Genomic DNA, 15795 nt, shown 5'->3' with positions numbered 1-15795 from the left:
CCAGCCTTCCTGGACCCCTTTGCCCTTCAGGACCGTCTCCCACGGGACTCTCTCAACCAGCGTCCTGAACAGGCCAAAGTCCGCCCTCCGGAAGTCCATGGTTGTGGTTTTGCTGCCCCCCCTCCTTACTTCACCAAGAAGCGAGAATTCTATCATTTCATGGTCGCTAAGCCCAAGACGGCCTCCAACCACCACATCTCCCACCAGTCCTTCTCTGTTTGTAAACAGCAGGTCGAGCGAGGCACCTCCCCTAGTAGGCTCACTTACCAGCTGCGTCAGGAAGTTGTCTTCCACACACTCCAGGAACCTCCTAGACTGCTTCCTCTCTGCCGTGTTGTATTTCCAGCAGACGTCCGGGAAGTTGAAGTCCCCCACGAGAACAAGGGCTGGCGATTGAGAGACTTCTGCCAGCCGCTTATAGAATGCTTCATCCGCCCCTTCATCCTGGTTGGGTGGTCTATAACAGACTCCCAGCAGGATATCTGCCTCGTTGGCCTTCCCCCTCATCCTTACCCATAGACACTCAACCGTACCATCATCACAATCGTTGAGCTCTATACAATCGAAACACTCCCTAACATACAGGACCACCCCACCGCCTCTCCTTCCTCGCCTGTCCCTTCTGAAGAGTCTGTAGCCATCCATTGCAGCACTCCAGTCATGAGCACTTATCAGCATACAACAGCAGGCCTAAACTTAGTACAACCAGATCTTTCTGTTGGGATGTCAAAGCACTGTTTAAAACTTTTCTCCAGTCCTCCAAAGGCTGAAGTTATATTTGCTGTTCATATTCCAGCTAGAATAAATAAGCAAAATGCATTCATATTACAGAATAGATATGATAACCATTTTAAAAACATTCTAAGAAGGCATTTTTGTCAAATGTTTTGTCCCAACCTTTCTATCAGAACAATCAGAACAGGCAGACCAAAACTAGCAAATCAGTTCCTCTGCAAAAGACAGACTAGTCCCTCCCAAGTACTAATTATGAATAATAATAAAATTATGCATCATTATAAACACATCTAACATTTTTGTGTGATTGTGTTGAAAAATAATAGTTGTTGAGGGCTGCAAAAGTAGCAAAAACTCTTACTTCCAGAGAAAGATAAGGATAGAGTCCTGGGGAGCACAATTTGCTAGACTCAACTTCACCTGTTACTGGGTAGCTAGGAGAAGGAGAGGCTTATGTCCCGTGTCCACGAGCAGAACAAAGCATTGTCACAAAGCCCAGAAAGCCAGCTGCAGGATTAGGACTTCCCATGTGAGTCTCGGGCAAGTCTCCAGGCAACTGGCAAATGCCAGAGCAATCATAGAAAATTTCAGTGTAAATTCTGGAGAATTATTGCAGTATGTTCCTTGTTGACTTAACAGTTTTATCCAGACAGAATACCAAAGGTTTGAAAAAGACATTCACCATCCTAGCACTTTAAAGACATTCACCATCCTAGCACTTTAAAGACATAGCCAGTCAGCCCACTTTATTAGGTGGAACACAGCAAGTGAGAAGTGATGATCATTAAAACCAATGTACACCGTTTTCAGAGCTTAGATTTACTTCAGTAGTATTCAACAGATATGCACTGCTGCAAGTTCTGTACAGGCAATTACAAAACTTACCAAGAGTTTTTGCACTGGAACGAACTAGATATCACAACCAACAGGCGTGTACAGTTCTATAAATATAAATGCTAAATAATTGAGTTCATGTACTCAAATGTTTTGCAACATTTAAGTAATATGAAGGCAAAAAGCTCAGCACCTGCTGGCAACAGCCACTGTTCTGAAACCATCTAACATTTTTCCAGGCAAGATCCAGACTCACCAAATTGCTCAACTTCACAAAGTAAACGAGTAGCAGAGATTGTCTTATCTCCTAACTCCAAACTAAGTAATTTAATATCCTCTGTCACACCATTTATCCTGAAAGAGCGGTTTAGTAATTGTTTCACACTACCATGATGTATGTTTTTTAAGCATTTGCATCACCAAATGACAGAAGCAGCATTATTGAACAATTCCCAACAACTCCTAAAACTCTTTCTTTTGCAGCTAGTCAGTTATAGATGGAGTATCTGCATTTAAGCAATACTGTATTTCCACTGGGAAGGTATTTTAGACAAAACAACTTGGCTAAAACTGCCTGATGCATCCGTATAAAGTTTTGTTCAAGAAAAAAACCAAGGCTCCCTCATTTCCACAGTCTCACTGAAGAAAGGTTTAAGTGATAAAAACCTTTGTTCTTCAGTTTGATTCTTCTTTTCCCAGCAAACACTGAATTAGTTTTGCAACAGTGTTGCTCTGTGCTATATAGTGAAACTTCTGTCAACATCCCTACAGTGAATGCATACAATCACTCTGACTTCAGCCATCATGTGAAATCACCTGAGAACTCAAAGGAATCAAATATGGTCACATTTTCCCAGCAAGCAAACCGAAAAAATTGTAATGCTTATAGTGATAATAGGAGACTAAAAAAAAAAACAAACTCAGAAGAGGAAAGGTGTCTGACTGGGAGGGGAATGACAACAACAGGTAGAAAAGGAATAGCAAGTAACAGAATGGCGGTTTGGAAAAGAACACTGTAAACATCGAGTCTTTCATCTGCCTTCTTAATAAAACTGCGATGTCCGAAAAAAATAACAAACTAACATCTGCTAACTTTATAAATAACACTCACTGCGCATACATTCTTCATAACATATATGATCCTGCAATGGTCTTTAAAATGTTGTGTACCATAATGAAGTGCTAAAAAAAAAAAATCAAGAAAAGAAGATAGTATATTAAAGTTAAATGTACATGCTATACCTGTACTCAAGAACAGTATCGATTAGATTACAGACCATAACTGTAGCTTCTAGACTGTTTCTTTCTTTTGAAATCTGGAAACACATAGTTTATTCAGAATGTATTAAGACAGACATCCAATTTGGGTAAAGATTTTCAGTAGGGGCAATCCTTTACTCGCCTGTTCTAATGATCATTATGCTCACCATGAAAAAGTGCTTTTTAAAAAAGATACTTCACAGTATCTGCTTTTCTACCTCAACATTTGGTGTTAACCTCCTGTATCAGGTGTACCAGTCAAGGTTTTGGCAGCAAGGAAGGCAGGCTGCAGAAGTCACCCCATGCCGGCCACAGACAGTTCCAGCTGTCTCTGCAAAGGACCCACTGCAAGACACAGCTCAGCCCAGCAGCCAAGTGGGTGGCACCTTTGTGAAAAGACCAGACAACCAGAGGAATGAGAGGAAGAAAGTGAGGAACAGCAGTATGAACACCAAAGTCAGAGAAGAAGGAGGGGGAGAAGGTGCTCCAGGCACCAGAGCAGATACTCCCCTGCAGCCTGTGGAGAAGACCACGCTGGAACAGATATCCACACCACGGCCTGGGGAGGAACCCACACCGGAGCGGTTGGGTATTTCCTGAAGGAATTGCAGCTCATGAAGAGCCCATACAGGAGCAGGGGAAAAGCGTGAGAAGTAAGGAGCAGAAGAACTGTTACAAACTGACCATAACCCCCATCCACCGCTCAGGTGACCGAGGGGGAGGAAATAGAGGACTCAGGAGTGAAGTTGATCCTGGAAAAAGGGAGGCAGTGGGAAGGTGTTATTTTAATTTTTGTTTCTCACTATCCAAATCTATTTTAATTGGCAATAAACAACATTAATTTTCCCCAAGTTGAGTCTGTTTTGCCTGCAACAGTAACTGGTAAGCAATCTCCCTGGGTTTACCCAGACCCACAAGCTTTGTCATCCTATTTTCCCCACCTGTCCTGTTGAGGAGCGGGAGTGAGAAAGTGGCTGGGTAGGCACCTGGCCAAGGTTAACCAGCCACAACTACTTGCAAAACAAATGAAAAAATACTCATTGGTTTAAAAGGAAGAAATTTTAATATACAAATTTACACTTACCATGTTATATTTTCTGCACTGATCTCTCTTGGTATATACTTCTATCATGTTTTCATAATAAAACCACAAAAAGTAATTCTCAAACTAGGGAGGAAACTGCAGCGGTCTGCATGAATTATTCTATTCATAATTTATTCTACAAGTGTTTACAGATTAACCACAAAATAATTCCTCTTCCCTTTTCTCAAGGAAATAAATATTTCACTTCTGAACTCAAGAATCATTCAGCTCTCTAACAGTCTGCGCACTATGCCCCAGCATCCTCTGTCAAAACTAGCATGTTTTTATCTCTTGGGATTCCAACCAGTAGCGTTTGTTGCTCCTCACGTGCCCACACAGCATATTCAGAATTCTTCTCCAGCGACACCCAAAGACACACTTCAGTGAAAGAAGAAACAGCTGAAGATGTCCATCTTCAGTTTTGCCTTGCAATACACCCAGCCGGCAACATTACTTTCTTCCAAATGGATCAGACCACACTTTTAACCCTACAAATCAAATATGAGAATACCAGCAGTTCATAACTAGACTGTTGGAGAAAACAAAAAAAAAAAATTGGTCTGCTACTCCAGCCTTGTGTAAGAAACAATGAAAGAACCTAACAATTTCTGCACTGAACTCACAACTCTGCTTAAGCTTGCAAAAATATTTAGAAAGACAACCTCATCTTGATCTTAAGCTTCAGATAATAGAAAAATCTATCACGCCCATAGGTAAGGTGTTCTAATATTGTTGGAACAACGATCTAGAATTGCACCTTGCACTTGAATTTGTCTAGATTTCACTTTCAACTAGTGGATCTCATAACTTCTCAGCAGCAGCTAAATTTAGATGAAAAAGTTATGCTGAGGAGACCTGGTTACCAAGTACCTGCATCTTGAATAAATCAGCCAGTTCAGTCCTTTTCAATGTTTAATAAAAAAGGCAGGTTTACCAGACTTCTATTTCACAATACTCTTCCTACTCCTCTTCAGCATTTCACCACTTTCCTGGAAAGTGATTCCTGCACTGATGATTTAACTGATATGTGTACTAAGGACATGGCATTAATCCTATTTGGTTTTCCCCTGCTGCTGTTAGGCTTTTCTAAAAATAGGAGTAAGTTACCATTTAACATACTCAGATATGAACAGTTTCAGCAAGACAAGCACTCTCATGTCTTTAAACAAGAAGTGTCAACTTGAAGTGCCATAATGAATAGCCAGTTCCACTACCTATGAAACAATGAACTGTCAAGGATGGTCTGCCATACTTTAATTTTTATTCCCCTAATATGCTTTTCTACACCTTCTACTGGCAACAGCAGGGATCAAAAAAGGTATTAGCACTGCGTTCCAAATTTTCCTTTATGTGTAGTGGATTTCTGCCTTATCTCTCCAGCCATGAAGCTGGAAGGTACTGACAAAGCGCTCAATAAATTGTGTTCAGCTGAGTTGTAAAGCAGTGTTCCACAAAACCAGGGTGCAATAGTGTATTTTTTTACAGCTAGAGCTCAGGCCACCATGGTTCTTGTTTGCTCTGAGCTGGTTCACAAGTTAATTTCTGGTGTGGAAACTGGCATCTATTTAAGAAACTGTGAAGATAACAGAATCTTTACAACTTATTTGGCCAGTTAAGTCAACTTAAAAGAAGTTTCATTAAATCCATAATTTTCAAGTGAAGAATTAGCCTGAAAAAATATTTTCATGGTAAGTTTATCATATATGTATTCTTTGAATGTATTCTTCACTGTATTATTTAAATCCATATAAATATTCAGGTCTTCCTTCAAGAAGGTCTTTGAAACAATCAATGCAAATATATAAATCAAGTATACCTGCAGGCTGAATATCCTCTTGAACAATACCAGCTCGGTTTATTGACTGTTCTTTCTCTGGAAAACAGAACAGAAAGGACACTACTAAAAAAAAAAAAAACAGAAAATACCAGACATCTTGACTGCACCCAATAAAATAATATTGAAAATTTTATTCATTCTGGATGCTACACAGTAAAATCCTGGTGAGTAACCACCTACACAATGCAAATGTAGTATTCATACTTCACTGAGAAACTAACAGCTAGTCTGTATTGAGAGATTACAAACAATAAGATAATAATCTTAAAAGTAATGACTACTGTTTAGTAAAAGATGCCAAAATATCTGCCATGATCCCATCACTTAAGGAACGACTAGTACTTTTAGGAGCTATCACTCATATGCTCAACATAAAACTCCTCAAGAAAAGATTTATTCTTTCCAGAATCAGTGATCCCCATTTTCAGGCCCTGAAAGATCTTGCATCTTACCACAAGTAGATTTCATGACAGCATCTATAAAATTACTGCTTGTAAACTTTGTGAAATGAAGTATTGGAGGGATATTTTCCATATAATAGGCCTGTCTCAGGCTTTTCTTTTTTGTTTGAAAGATTCAACCACTTCCAAGAAGAGAAGTGGGCAAAACCATATTATTTCCCCTTATTAAATGCCCCTCCTTTTTTTTCCCCTTCCAGTTAAGTGCTTTACCACTGTGGCACTTTGAAGCAGGAAGTCAAAGCTCAGCTGGATTAGCCTTTTGCCCACTACCACTGAACTTTTTAAGCCTTTAAAAAGTTGTAGGGTTCACATTCTCAGGGGAAACTCAGAACTAAGCTCACCTTAAAACTGAAACTTTTCAGCATCCCATCCCACTGAGAATGCACAGGCACTACATGTTATTAGGCTGTCTAGGTACAAGCCTAATGCTACCAGAGGCTAGCAGGCATATCACAATAATTGATTCTACTTGCAAGGGGCAAGAGCTAGAGGCAGATCCAGCTTCTCCAGTTCTGTTCACTGAGCATGGTAATTGCCATTCCATCCTTTTTAGCAGACAAAATCTCAGGGAACTGTCTAATTTCAAAGGAAAAGGTACAAAACCCAGACAGAGAAAACAGAATAAATTAGGGCAAGGAATCAGACTTATTCTAGGACATGGAGGAGAATGATATTTAGTCTTAGGTGGAGACTAAGATTGGAAGAGAGGCAGAGACCAAATGGGAATCAATCTGAGAGGTCTGGGAAGACACTTGAAGTGAACAGAAAGAGCTGTTAACTGGTCAGGCAAAGAAATGAGTGCAGAGAAGTAACAGATGAGAACTGTGGAGATAGGACATGGAACAGTCAGTGGGGAGATTGGGCTGGGGCCTGGAAACAACTTGGAACACAGGTAAGCCAAAAAAAGGACAGTGAGGAAGAGCCAGTCTTGATGAGAGGACAACCACCTCACACGGCGGGGTTAGGAGCCGAATCTCACAGTTCAGCAAAATCACAAAATCTACTGTGAAAATGCCCCGGTATCAATCCAAACAGCAGCTGTCAACCCACTGTTTTAATTAATCCAAGTGGAAGAGGTCTGTGCTGAAGACCTCAAAGTTTCAACACTACCACTAAACTGTGTGTTTCATATGAAGGAAACAGTCTTTTTTAAAGCTAGTTACAGACAGGAAAATATTAGAAACATCAAGGCCACAAACTGAGGTACTAAAAACTTACAAAATGATAGCACTTCTGTATGAAATTAAGTCAAATCCCTGTGTGCACAATTTAAGGTACATATTAACAATTTGATTACATACATTTTTTCTAAGTATCTTCCATTTTATTTGTTAAACTGCTAGGAACTCCTCTGAAGATGTGTGAGAATTGTGCAGAAAAGTCGTCTTCCTGAACATACTGTGCCTCATTTGTGTAGAATTTGGGAGATACACAAGAAAAACAAGATTGAAGAAAGAAAAGATAGCATTTCATGTTTACATAGTTGAATGTCATTCCAGAGAACTAAAATCCATTCTTGCCTTTTGCAGGATTACTATGTGACGCTAATCCAAATGTCTGACTTCAGACCCAGTGTCCCAAAATGCAGAAATACTGAGTATTCACCCATAGCTCAAGCCAATGGGAGATGTGAGCTTCTATAGAAGTTGTCATATAGCTTACGAGACTGTACTTGGAAAAATCAAATCCTTTGTACCTCAAAGGTTAAAATACTTCCGCTCAAGTACCACAACTGTGAAATTCCATGTTCTTGTCTAAAGTATTATGATAACAAATGCTTGTGCTTCTCTCATACCACAGCGATGAGCATCAAGAAAAGCACATAGGAAATTAATAAAGGTGCGATCAAAGGAGAGTTTGAGCAGCATGCCGTAAGTAACGTTTAGAATCGGGTATTAAATAGCAAGTTTAAGCACTTGCTAACTGCGCATTGCTCATCTTATGTGCTAAATGAAGATTTTAAAAAAATCCCTAACCTGCTGGGGAACATTTGCTCATGTAATTCATAAGTACAAAAGAGGACACTGTCCACTAGTTCTGTTCTTCCCTTAATGCTGAGTTGCACTTCTGATACTGTATTTTTGGAAAGTGTACAATAAGCAAAAACGAGTTAAAAATAAGGTTTTTAAACGGGAACACAGAGTAGAAAACCTATCTTTGTGGGCAGTTTCCAACTTCACAAACATAGCTGCCTTAAATAAAAACTGGCTTGCAAGTTAAACTTTATTTCAGCTTTGATGCAAGGCTAAAGCCCCTCCAAGAAGATCAATAGGTTTGTTACCCTTTTCCTTTTTTCTTTTTCCTTCCTAGAAATCTCTTCAGTTGTCTCAGCAGATTAACCACATGCATCTTCAGGTTACCGCCAATAGCTTGCTTAGCTTTATAGAAGTTAAAGTGAGGCGACGAGCCTGGTTACACCAAACTTTTCCCCACTTCCTTCGGCGGCAGTTAACAGAAGTTTAGGAGTAACAGGTGCTCTCCCTACCACTCCCACAGCCCAGAGTGCCCGCCTGGAGCTGCTGAGGCTTCACACCCAAAGCTTCAGGTGCCCTAGAGTGCTCGAGAGCTGCCTGGTTACAGAGTCAGTTGCGGGCTTTGGCTGGTTTTCTGTGTTTCTGGCAGGAAAGTGGGGTTTTCTTCAGCAGCCAGTTTCAGAGAAAACTCTGCAGACCGAGACCAGCTCTAGCAAATCATCACAATCGGTAAAGAGTCTGTTACCACGTTTTAAGTTAAACTTTTCAATTGTGGCTGGAAAACATCTTGAACAACTTACAGAATCACAGAATTGTTTGGGTTGGAAGGGACCTTAAAGATCATCTAGTTCCAACCCCCCTGCCGTGGGCAGGGACACCTTCCACTGGACCAGGTTGCTCAAAGCCCCGTCCAACCTGGCCTTGAACACCTCCAGGGATGGGGCATCCACAACTTCTCCGGGCAATCTGTTCCAGTGCCTCACCACCCTCACAGTGAAGAATTTCTTCCTCATATCTAATCTAAATCTAACCTCTTTCAGTTTAGAGCCATTACCCCCATCCTATATCACTACATGCCCTTGTGAAAAGTCCCCCTCCGGCTTTCTTGTAGGCCCCCTTCAGGTACTGGAAGGCTGCCATAAGGTCTCCCCGGAGCCTTCTCTTCTCCAGGCTGAACAACCCCAACTCTCTCAGCCTGTCCTCACAGGAGAGCTGCTCCAGCCCTCTGATCATAACTTCTTTAACTGCATCTAAATCCTCACACTCACTTCAGAGAACAGCTAAAGGGTGTTCGTAACCACGTGCCGGCCAAGAACTTGAAACAAGAGTACTACAAGTTTTATTATTAAGCATCGCTTAGGCGGGCAGAAAGCCTCTCGGGAGTTACTCACCCAGCGGCAGCCCCCAGCACACCCGCAGCCCGGGCACGCCCGCCTGCCCTCCCGCCCCCCCGCAGCCCGGCCGGGCGCAAACCCGCTCACAGCGCCACCGCCGGGCCCCGGCCCGCTCCCCGCCTCGCCGCCCCCCGCGCAGGGACTCACTGTACTCCTCCGGCAGCAGCAGCGGCCGGAAGTAGATGGGGTAAAAGGCCGCCCCCACCACCGCCACGAAGCCGCCGAAAATACCGAGCGTGCGGGACAGCCCCACCATCCCCGCCGCTGGCCACAACCCGGAAGCTACGCGGCTCCCGCTTCCGCGACGGGCCGGAAGCGGCGCGGTGAGGCACCTGCGGACTCCGCCCCCTCCGGCCTGGCCCGGCAGGAGCGGTGCGGCAGCGGGCAGCGCCCCCGCGCGGGGCGGCGGGACACAGCCCGGTGCCGGCGCCCCCCCGGTGAGGCGGGGATGGTGCCGTTCGTTACACACCCGCCGCGCTACCTTGAGTCGCGCCCGACCAGGCGAACGGCGGCACCTCCCGGGCAGCCCCGCCGCCCGCCGCGCCGCGCCCGGCATCTGTGGGGAGGCCCTGCCCCGCCTTACCGCCCTAAAGTCACCCCGCGGCCGCGCGTCGCCCGCCAGCGGGACCGGGGAGCTGCCCCGGGCGGGAGCCGCGCTGGCAGCACAGAATCGGGGCGTGAGGGTGGGGACGAGGGCGGGGGGAGCCACCGCGGAGCCCCCGAGCCACGCTGCCGCCGGGAGGGAGGACGCAGCCCTGCGCCGGGGTCCCGCCCGGGGCGCGCCGCTCCCGGGACGCCGCCCGGTGCCTCTTCTGTTGGGGCGCGCGGGGGACTTTGAGGTGCCTCACAGCGCGGCCGGGGGGGCCCGGCACCCCCCAGGGGTCTCGGCGCCTGGGTGTCGCCCGGCCCGGCCCCCCAGCGCCCTCCGTTCCCCTCTGCACCTGCGGCGCGGGGCCAGGCGCGGCTCTGCCCTGCCCTGCCCTGCCCGGGCGGCGGCCCCTCCTCCAGGAAGCCGGATCTGCCGCATCCTTGTCGGCGGGGCCGGCCGCGCACTCCCGGCCGCACTGGGCAGCGCCGCCGCCTCGGCGGCAGCATGGGGCCCGCGGCTGAGCCCCCCGCCGTGCTCCGCCGCCCCCCTCTGCTCCTCCTCCTCCTCTTCACGGTGAGTGGCGGCCGGCCCCGCACCTGCCCCCGGGCCCCGGCCCTGCCCGCCGTCGCGGTGGAAGATGGTGGCCGCGGCGAGGGCCCGGGCCGGGCGGCGGCCCCAGGGTGAGCGCCGAGCCCCGCGGACGGGGGCTGCCCGGCACCCGGCGGCTTCACGGCGGTGCTCCGCGCTCGGCCGGGCCGGTGCGGGCTGCAGGTTGTAAGCGCGGGGCGGAGAGGGAGGCGCAGCCCCGGGTCGGGTGCCGGAGCGGGTGTTCGGGGGATGCGCGGGGGGCCGCGGCCGCCCGGCCTGGGCTCGGGCTCGGGCCCGCTCCGGCCGCCTGGCCGAGCCCGGGGCCGCCTCTCGGAGCCAGCCTGGCCGTTATCCGGCCTGGCCCGGCTCCCCCCTCTCCAGCCCCCAGGGTTACGCTGCCTTATCGAGCTAGGGAACGTCAGGTCGTTAAATCAAAGTGTTAAAAAGCTTTCCGTCCTAGGTGACGTTGAATTTCTGGGTTTGAAAGAAGGGGGGTGCCTTTGACATCTACTTACAGATGCACGTGTGAGTATGGTGTTGCACTGACTTACGGAAACAACTGCATTTCAGGGGCATCTGCTAAACTACTTTTTCCTCTTTTATGCGGCTAAACACAAACTCCGGTTAAAGTCTTTGTATGCCTGTACGATATTGATGCTGATCAACACCCTTTTTGGCATGTCTCCTTTTCGCACATCTTAAAATCTAGCATGACGTGGCAGGCGCTCACAGGTAAAGGACTACGGTTATCTTCAGACTTTGTGCAAACAAGTGCAGTTTCATAGGGTTATGTGGAATTTCTGCAGGGGTGAACTCAGGGAAGGTCCTGCTGAGATCTTATTCCAGTGAGTGAAAGAATGGTTTCTTGTCATTTCTGTAATATTACACTACTGGAAATTTTCACTTTCCTACCACTTGTTGTGATTGCCTCCCGCAGTGATTTTTATCCCACGTCTGATGGGATGACTTGGGTTAACTCCTTCAGATTCAGCAGGTTTTAAGAAAAAGATCAAGACAAAAACTTCTACAGCTTTTGCGGCTAAGCTGCCCCACACAACAAAGCCTCTGTGTCCTCCTTGTTGAACTCTGCCTAGTTTATGGTAACATTTTGAATCCAGCATAGCTGGCCTCTTTACTGTGCTGGGAAACTTTTATATTTAAATCTGATAATCACACTCATTGTGTAATCCTTTCATCCTCGCTCCCTGTAGTCGGAGATTATGCACAATTAACTCTGCCTTGTCTGAGATCATGGAGAGGGAAGAGCTAGGGTTCCTCACCGAGTAGGAACATTTAGATAATACACATGCTATGCAGTGCACTGGGGAGCACTGGGTAGAGGCAACGAAGTGGTAACACAGTGGTACCACAATGCTTTGTAGTGTCTACCTGGTAGACTTGTGCATTTTGTGATAACCACATGGCATTACTTTCATAATATATTACCATCTTCCTCATGACACAGCCCCCATATCACAAGGATTAAGCTGTTTACCAGTACTCCTTATTGCGAGATAAAAAATATGTAAGAAATATGAATGATAACCATCAAGTAGAAGAGGTTTAGAATAATTTGTGGTTGCTGCTATGTGCTTTTAATGCTTTTAGAGGTATCTATAACCAAAGAATTATGTAGGAAACATAAAAGAACAGTATCTTTGTCAAGTCAAGCTCTGAAAGTTATTCAAATTAGTATTAAAATTAAGGTTCTCTCATCAACTTTTATATCCGTATTTGTGTACGTGTGTTATTACATGATATGGTGGTAACTTTTCCAATGGACATCAGCCTCCTATTGCTATTCCTTTCTTAACCTCTTCATTACACAGCATTTTTACAATACCCATTTTATAGAATGGGGAACAAGACAGAGAGGAAGGCTGTCACTCTGAAGAGACTACCTATTGTAGAAAGCCTAGATACTGACATTGTGGAGTGTTTTGCATTTTTATAGCATTTTATTTGTTCAAAGTGTATATCTTGGTGCTTACACATGTGTTTATGAGTGTTCAGTATCACTGCACATCTGGCTTCCAGTGTTTCTTGTCAGATACAAGATGATAAAAAGTACTTGGTTGTTCTTGTGGAAAGTGACAAGTTCAGAAAGACCTAGGAACACTAAATAAATCTAGTTATCTAGAGTTACCCAGCTGCTAGCCATGATATCCAGCTTTCTCATCCAAAAGTTCCCTCATTCAGTTATGTCTTCCAGCTTCTGCCTTAAATAAAGTCAAGGTCTTGGGGTAAATAGTCTCCTCTATGCACAGTTGTGTTCCACTTGAAACCCTTAGAGCTCTTTTGTGCCTTTAAGGAGGCAGGGATCTGGGGGAAAAATAGCATTTGATCACATAGTTAAATCCAAAATCCTCATCTATAGGAACAAGGAAGTAGTATAGGTAAACTTAGTTCTGACTTTTCCTAATATTTACACCTTCACAGGTTTTGCTGGCTGGATGTTTCTTCAGTGTAGCTCTCAAGGAGTGTCAACATATCCTTAAGAAATAAAAAGCAAAATAGTTTATCATTAGGGACTTTTAGTGATCCCCCTATTGGATTGTGGGCAAGGTCTTGTCCTCCAGGTGAATGACACACAATTCCGGTAATTAGAAATGTACTAATGACTTGGCCGAAGCTTTTAAATATTTTGAGAATCACAGTGAAAAAGCCATCAATCTAAGGTCGATATCCAAGATAAATTTCAGTTCAATTTGTTTAAGCTTAGCAAAGTTAGAAGTCACCCAAAACAGATCTTCTCAATCTAAGCAATCTTAACAACCAGCTTCCCTAGTTGTTAATTGTCCCTAAGTGACAATTCTGAATATTTTAGACGGATCCGGGGACGTGGCAGAAGTGCCGTGCTGGTGGCTGGCCCTCTGAGCTGAGTAATCCTCAGTATCCTTGGCAGTGCATCAAGCCGGACGCTGGCTGCAGAGCAGAAAGAAAGAAGCTGTTTGAAGCCTTAGAGACAAGAACTTCAGCATGGAGGATAATCCTGGTGTAGGTCCAAGCACACACTCTCAAAATATAACGTACATAGCTATAGAGAGCAAAGACGGAGCAAATGCTGCCTGCTGGTCTTGCTGCTCAGATTTGTAAGTCCATCTTCAGGACAGGAACATTTCTGTAATAAGCTCCTACACATTTTATGAACATGAATTCATTCTCAGGAAACCACTGTGAGCTGCCTTAGTTGTTACTCTGCTCTTCAGGTACCTGCATAAGAGGTAGCAAAACTAGCTAACTTTAAAAAGATACAGAAACATCAGGCTGTGCCAGCACAAGTGAACAACAATACGATGAATAAATGCCAGTACATTTTAGTATATATTCTTTAGGCCTGGTCCTAGGAGCATGTGTAAATAGCGTGACGTGTAAGTCAGTATCTTAGACCGGATTCCACTTGCGGAAGGGCCGAAGGATACGCCCTGTAAATACAGTTTGTTTGTAGACGCATATGTAACTTTGAGAACTTGATGTAGGGGAGTTGTTACCATTAAAACCTTGATGGTAGCTCTTCGGTAATACACATCTACTTGCTGTGTGAAAGAATCCTGGTATTTTGGAGTTCGAGTATGGTATATAAACCTTCCGCTTGTGCAGTGTTCTGTTATTGCTGTGAGTATATTAGTAATCACGTAAACTTAGATTCTCTGGTTAACGTGTTTTGTGTTTTGGGTTTTTTTCCAGAATTTTGTGCCATCCTTTGGAAAGGAGACAGTACGGACAACAGCCGTTACTCCACAGTTTGAACAAAACATGGATTACGTGGACTTTATTCATTTAAACATTTTAGAAAAGAAAGTTCTTAACAATTCTGAGGTTTCAGTTCAGTATTTATGTTCTAAGCCTTGTATCGTCAACTTGGAAGCAGTAGCTTCCTCCGAATTCAGGACTGGTGTACCAGTGTATAGAAGGAGATGGAAGGATGAGAAAAACCTTCACATTAGCAGAACTCGACAAGTACATTTGAAATTTCCGAGCATCATGGTTTACAGAGATGATTATATCATCAGAAACTCAGTAATAGTGCACAGTGTGATATTATATGCATGGATTAGTCACAAATCAGTTAGCAGCTATGATGTTGAGCAGAATGAAGACTACCAGAATGCAGTTGCTAAGAATTACACTTTTTTAGAAGCAGTTCCACCTTTTGAACGCCCATTTAAGGACCACAAAGTTTGTCTTCAGTGGGGTGCTGACTATTTGTGGATGCTCCAGGCCAACAGGATACCTCAGTGCCCTCATGAAAGTGGTAGGTGTAATGTCACGTTTTTCTCCAAGGAAACTAAGGAGACCCAAATAACATCTTTGATAAGCTGTTAAAAAATGCATACCTGTAGTAAATAGTAAATGTTATGTAGAATGATTTACTTGGCAAAGAGTAAATCAGAAACTTATTTTTAAGTCTTTATAGTGCAATAGACTTTATAGTACTTCTTTTTTTTTGCCCAAAACCATTATGGACAACCACTTTTGCTTTAAAAATTAATAGTTTTAAATTAAAAAAAAGTGTCTTGCCAACTGTAGAAATTACTGAAACGCACAACTCTGCTTTCTAGATTTTCTCAGAGTTCTGATTTTTTTTTCTGTCTGCCAATCTGTAGCTTTACACCTGCTGACAATTCTTTTTGGCCTCAATATATATTCAAAGCAGAACCTAAAAGGAAAAAGGTTATTTGCTTCTAAACGGTTCTCTCCTAGAAAATCCCATAATGGTATTTGTGTCATTTATTTTCACTGCATTGGCATGTAAATTCTCTGAAGACGAACAGGGAAGCAATGATGTTGCTGCCTTCAGGGGCTTTCTAAAATACTTGTTGGAGACAGCATGTGATCTCTAACAACAGTGTGAAACATCTTCTGTATTATCTAATTATATTATAGATGAAAACACTATAACAAGAAATAGGAGGAAATAACATTTTATTTAAATTTATTTTTTAAAATAAGCTTGTAACAAATTGCTTGGGGTTTGGTTTTTTGGGTTGGGTTTTTTTGTTGTTGTTTTTGGTTTTTTTCCTAGGAAAGCTGATGATA

General features: G+C 44.2%; 3 protein-coding genes across 4 annotated transcripts in view; 2 read left to right on the top strand and 1 right to left on the bottom strand.

Annotated features, from left to right (window-relative positions):
- Positions 1-3672, top strand: part of LOC143159361 (uncharacterized) — an 80901-nt gene extending 77229 nt beyond the window's left edge. For both annotated transcript variants that reach the window (XM_076336065.1, XM_076336064.1), the window contains exon 3: positions 3079-3672. In XM_076336065.1, coding sequence (XP_076192180.1) covers positions 3079-3429 — 351 coding nt within the window. In that variant the 3' untranslated portion in view covers positions 3430-3672. The remainder of the gene's footprint in view (positions 1-3078) is intronic.
- Positions 3673-3873: 201 nt separating this feature from the next.
- Positions 3874-9867, bottom strand: SMIM20 (small integral membrane protein 20). Its single transcript, XM_076336066.1, has 3 exons — positions 9726-9867; positions 5730-5786; positions 3874-4401 (listed from the first exon to the last, which is right to left on the bottom strand). Exons 1-3 carry the CDS (start codon positions 9832-9834, stop codon positions 4364-4366), a joined length of 204 nt encoding a protein of 67 aa, XP_076192181.1. The 5' UTR covers positions 9835-9867; the 3' UTR covers positions 3874-4363.
- A 744-nt stretch (positions 9868-10611) lies between these two features.
- The window catches only part of SEL1L3 (SEL1L family member 3), a 37356-nt gene continuing 32172 nt past the window's right edge, over positions 10612-15795 (top strand). The window contains exons 1-2 of the mRNA XM_076336056.1: positions 10612-10740; positions 14443-15010. Of these exons, the coding sequence (XP_076192171.1) occupies positions 10672-10740; positions 14443-15010 (637 nt within the window). The 5' untranslated portion in view covers positions 10612-10671. The remainder of the gene's footprint in view (positions 10741-14442; positions 15011-15795) is intronic.

This window comes from Aptenodytes patagonicus, chromosome 4, assembly GCF_965638725.1.
Source record: "Aptenodytes patagonicus chromosome 4, bAptPat1.pri.cur, whole genome shotgun sequence".
Classification (NCBI taxonomy): Eukaryota; Metazoa; Chordata; class Aves; order Sphenisciformes; family Spheniscidae; genus Aptenodytes; species Aptenodytes patagonicus.
The sequence above is the reverse complement of the archived record's forward strand: the minus strand, read 5'-3'. Positions and strand labels throughout refer to the sequence as shown.

What these genes read in the sequence shown, in the direction of transcription:
- SMIM20 (XM_076336066.1), bottom strand. Translation starts at nt 9,834, where the DNA reads ATGGTGGGGCTGTCCCGCACGCTCGGTATTTTCGGCGGCTTCGTGGCG. An exon ending in GCTGCTGCCGGAGGAGTACA is followed by an intron (nt 5,787 to 9,725) that starts GTGAGTCCCTGC and finishes TCTGTTTTCCAG; the next exon opens with AGAAAGAACAGTCAATAAAC. An exon ending in AGAGGATATTCAGCCTGCAG is followed by an intron (nt 4,402 to 5,729) that starts GTATACTTGATT and finishes TTTGATTTGTAG; the next exon opens with GGTTAAAAGTGTGGTCTGAT.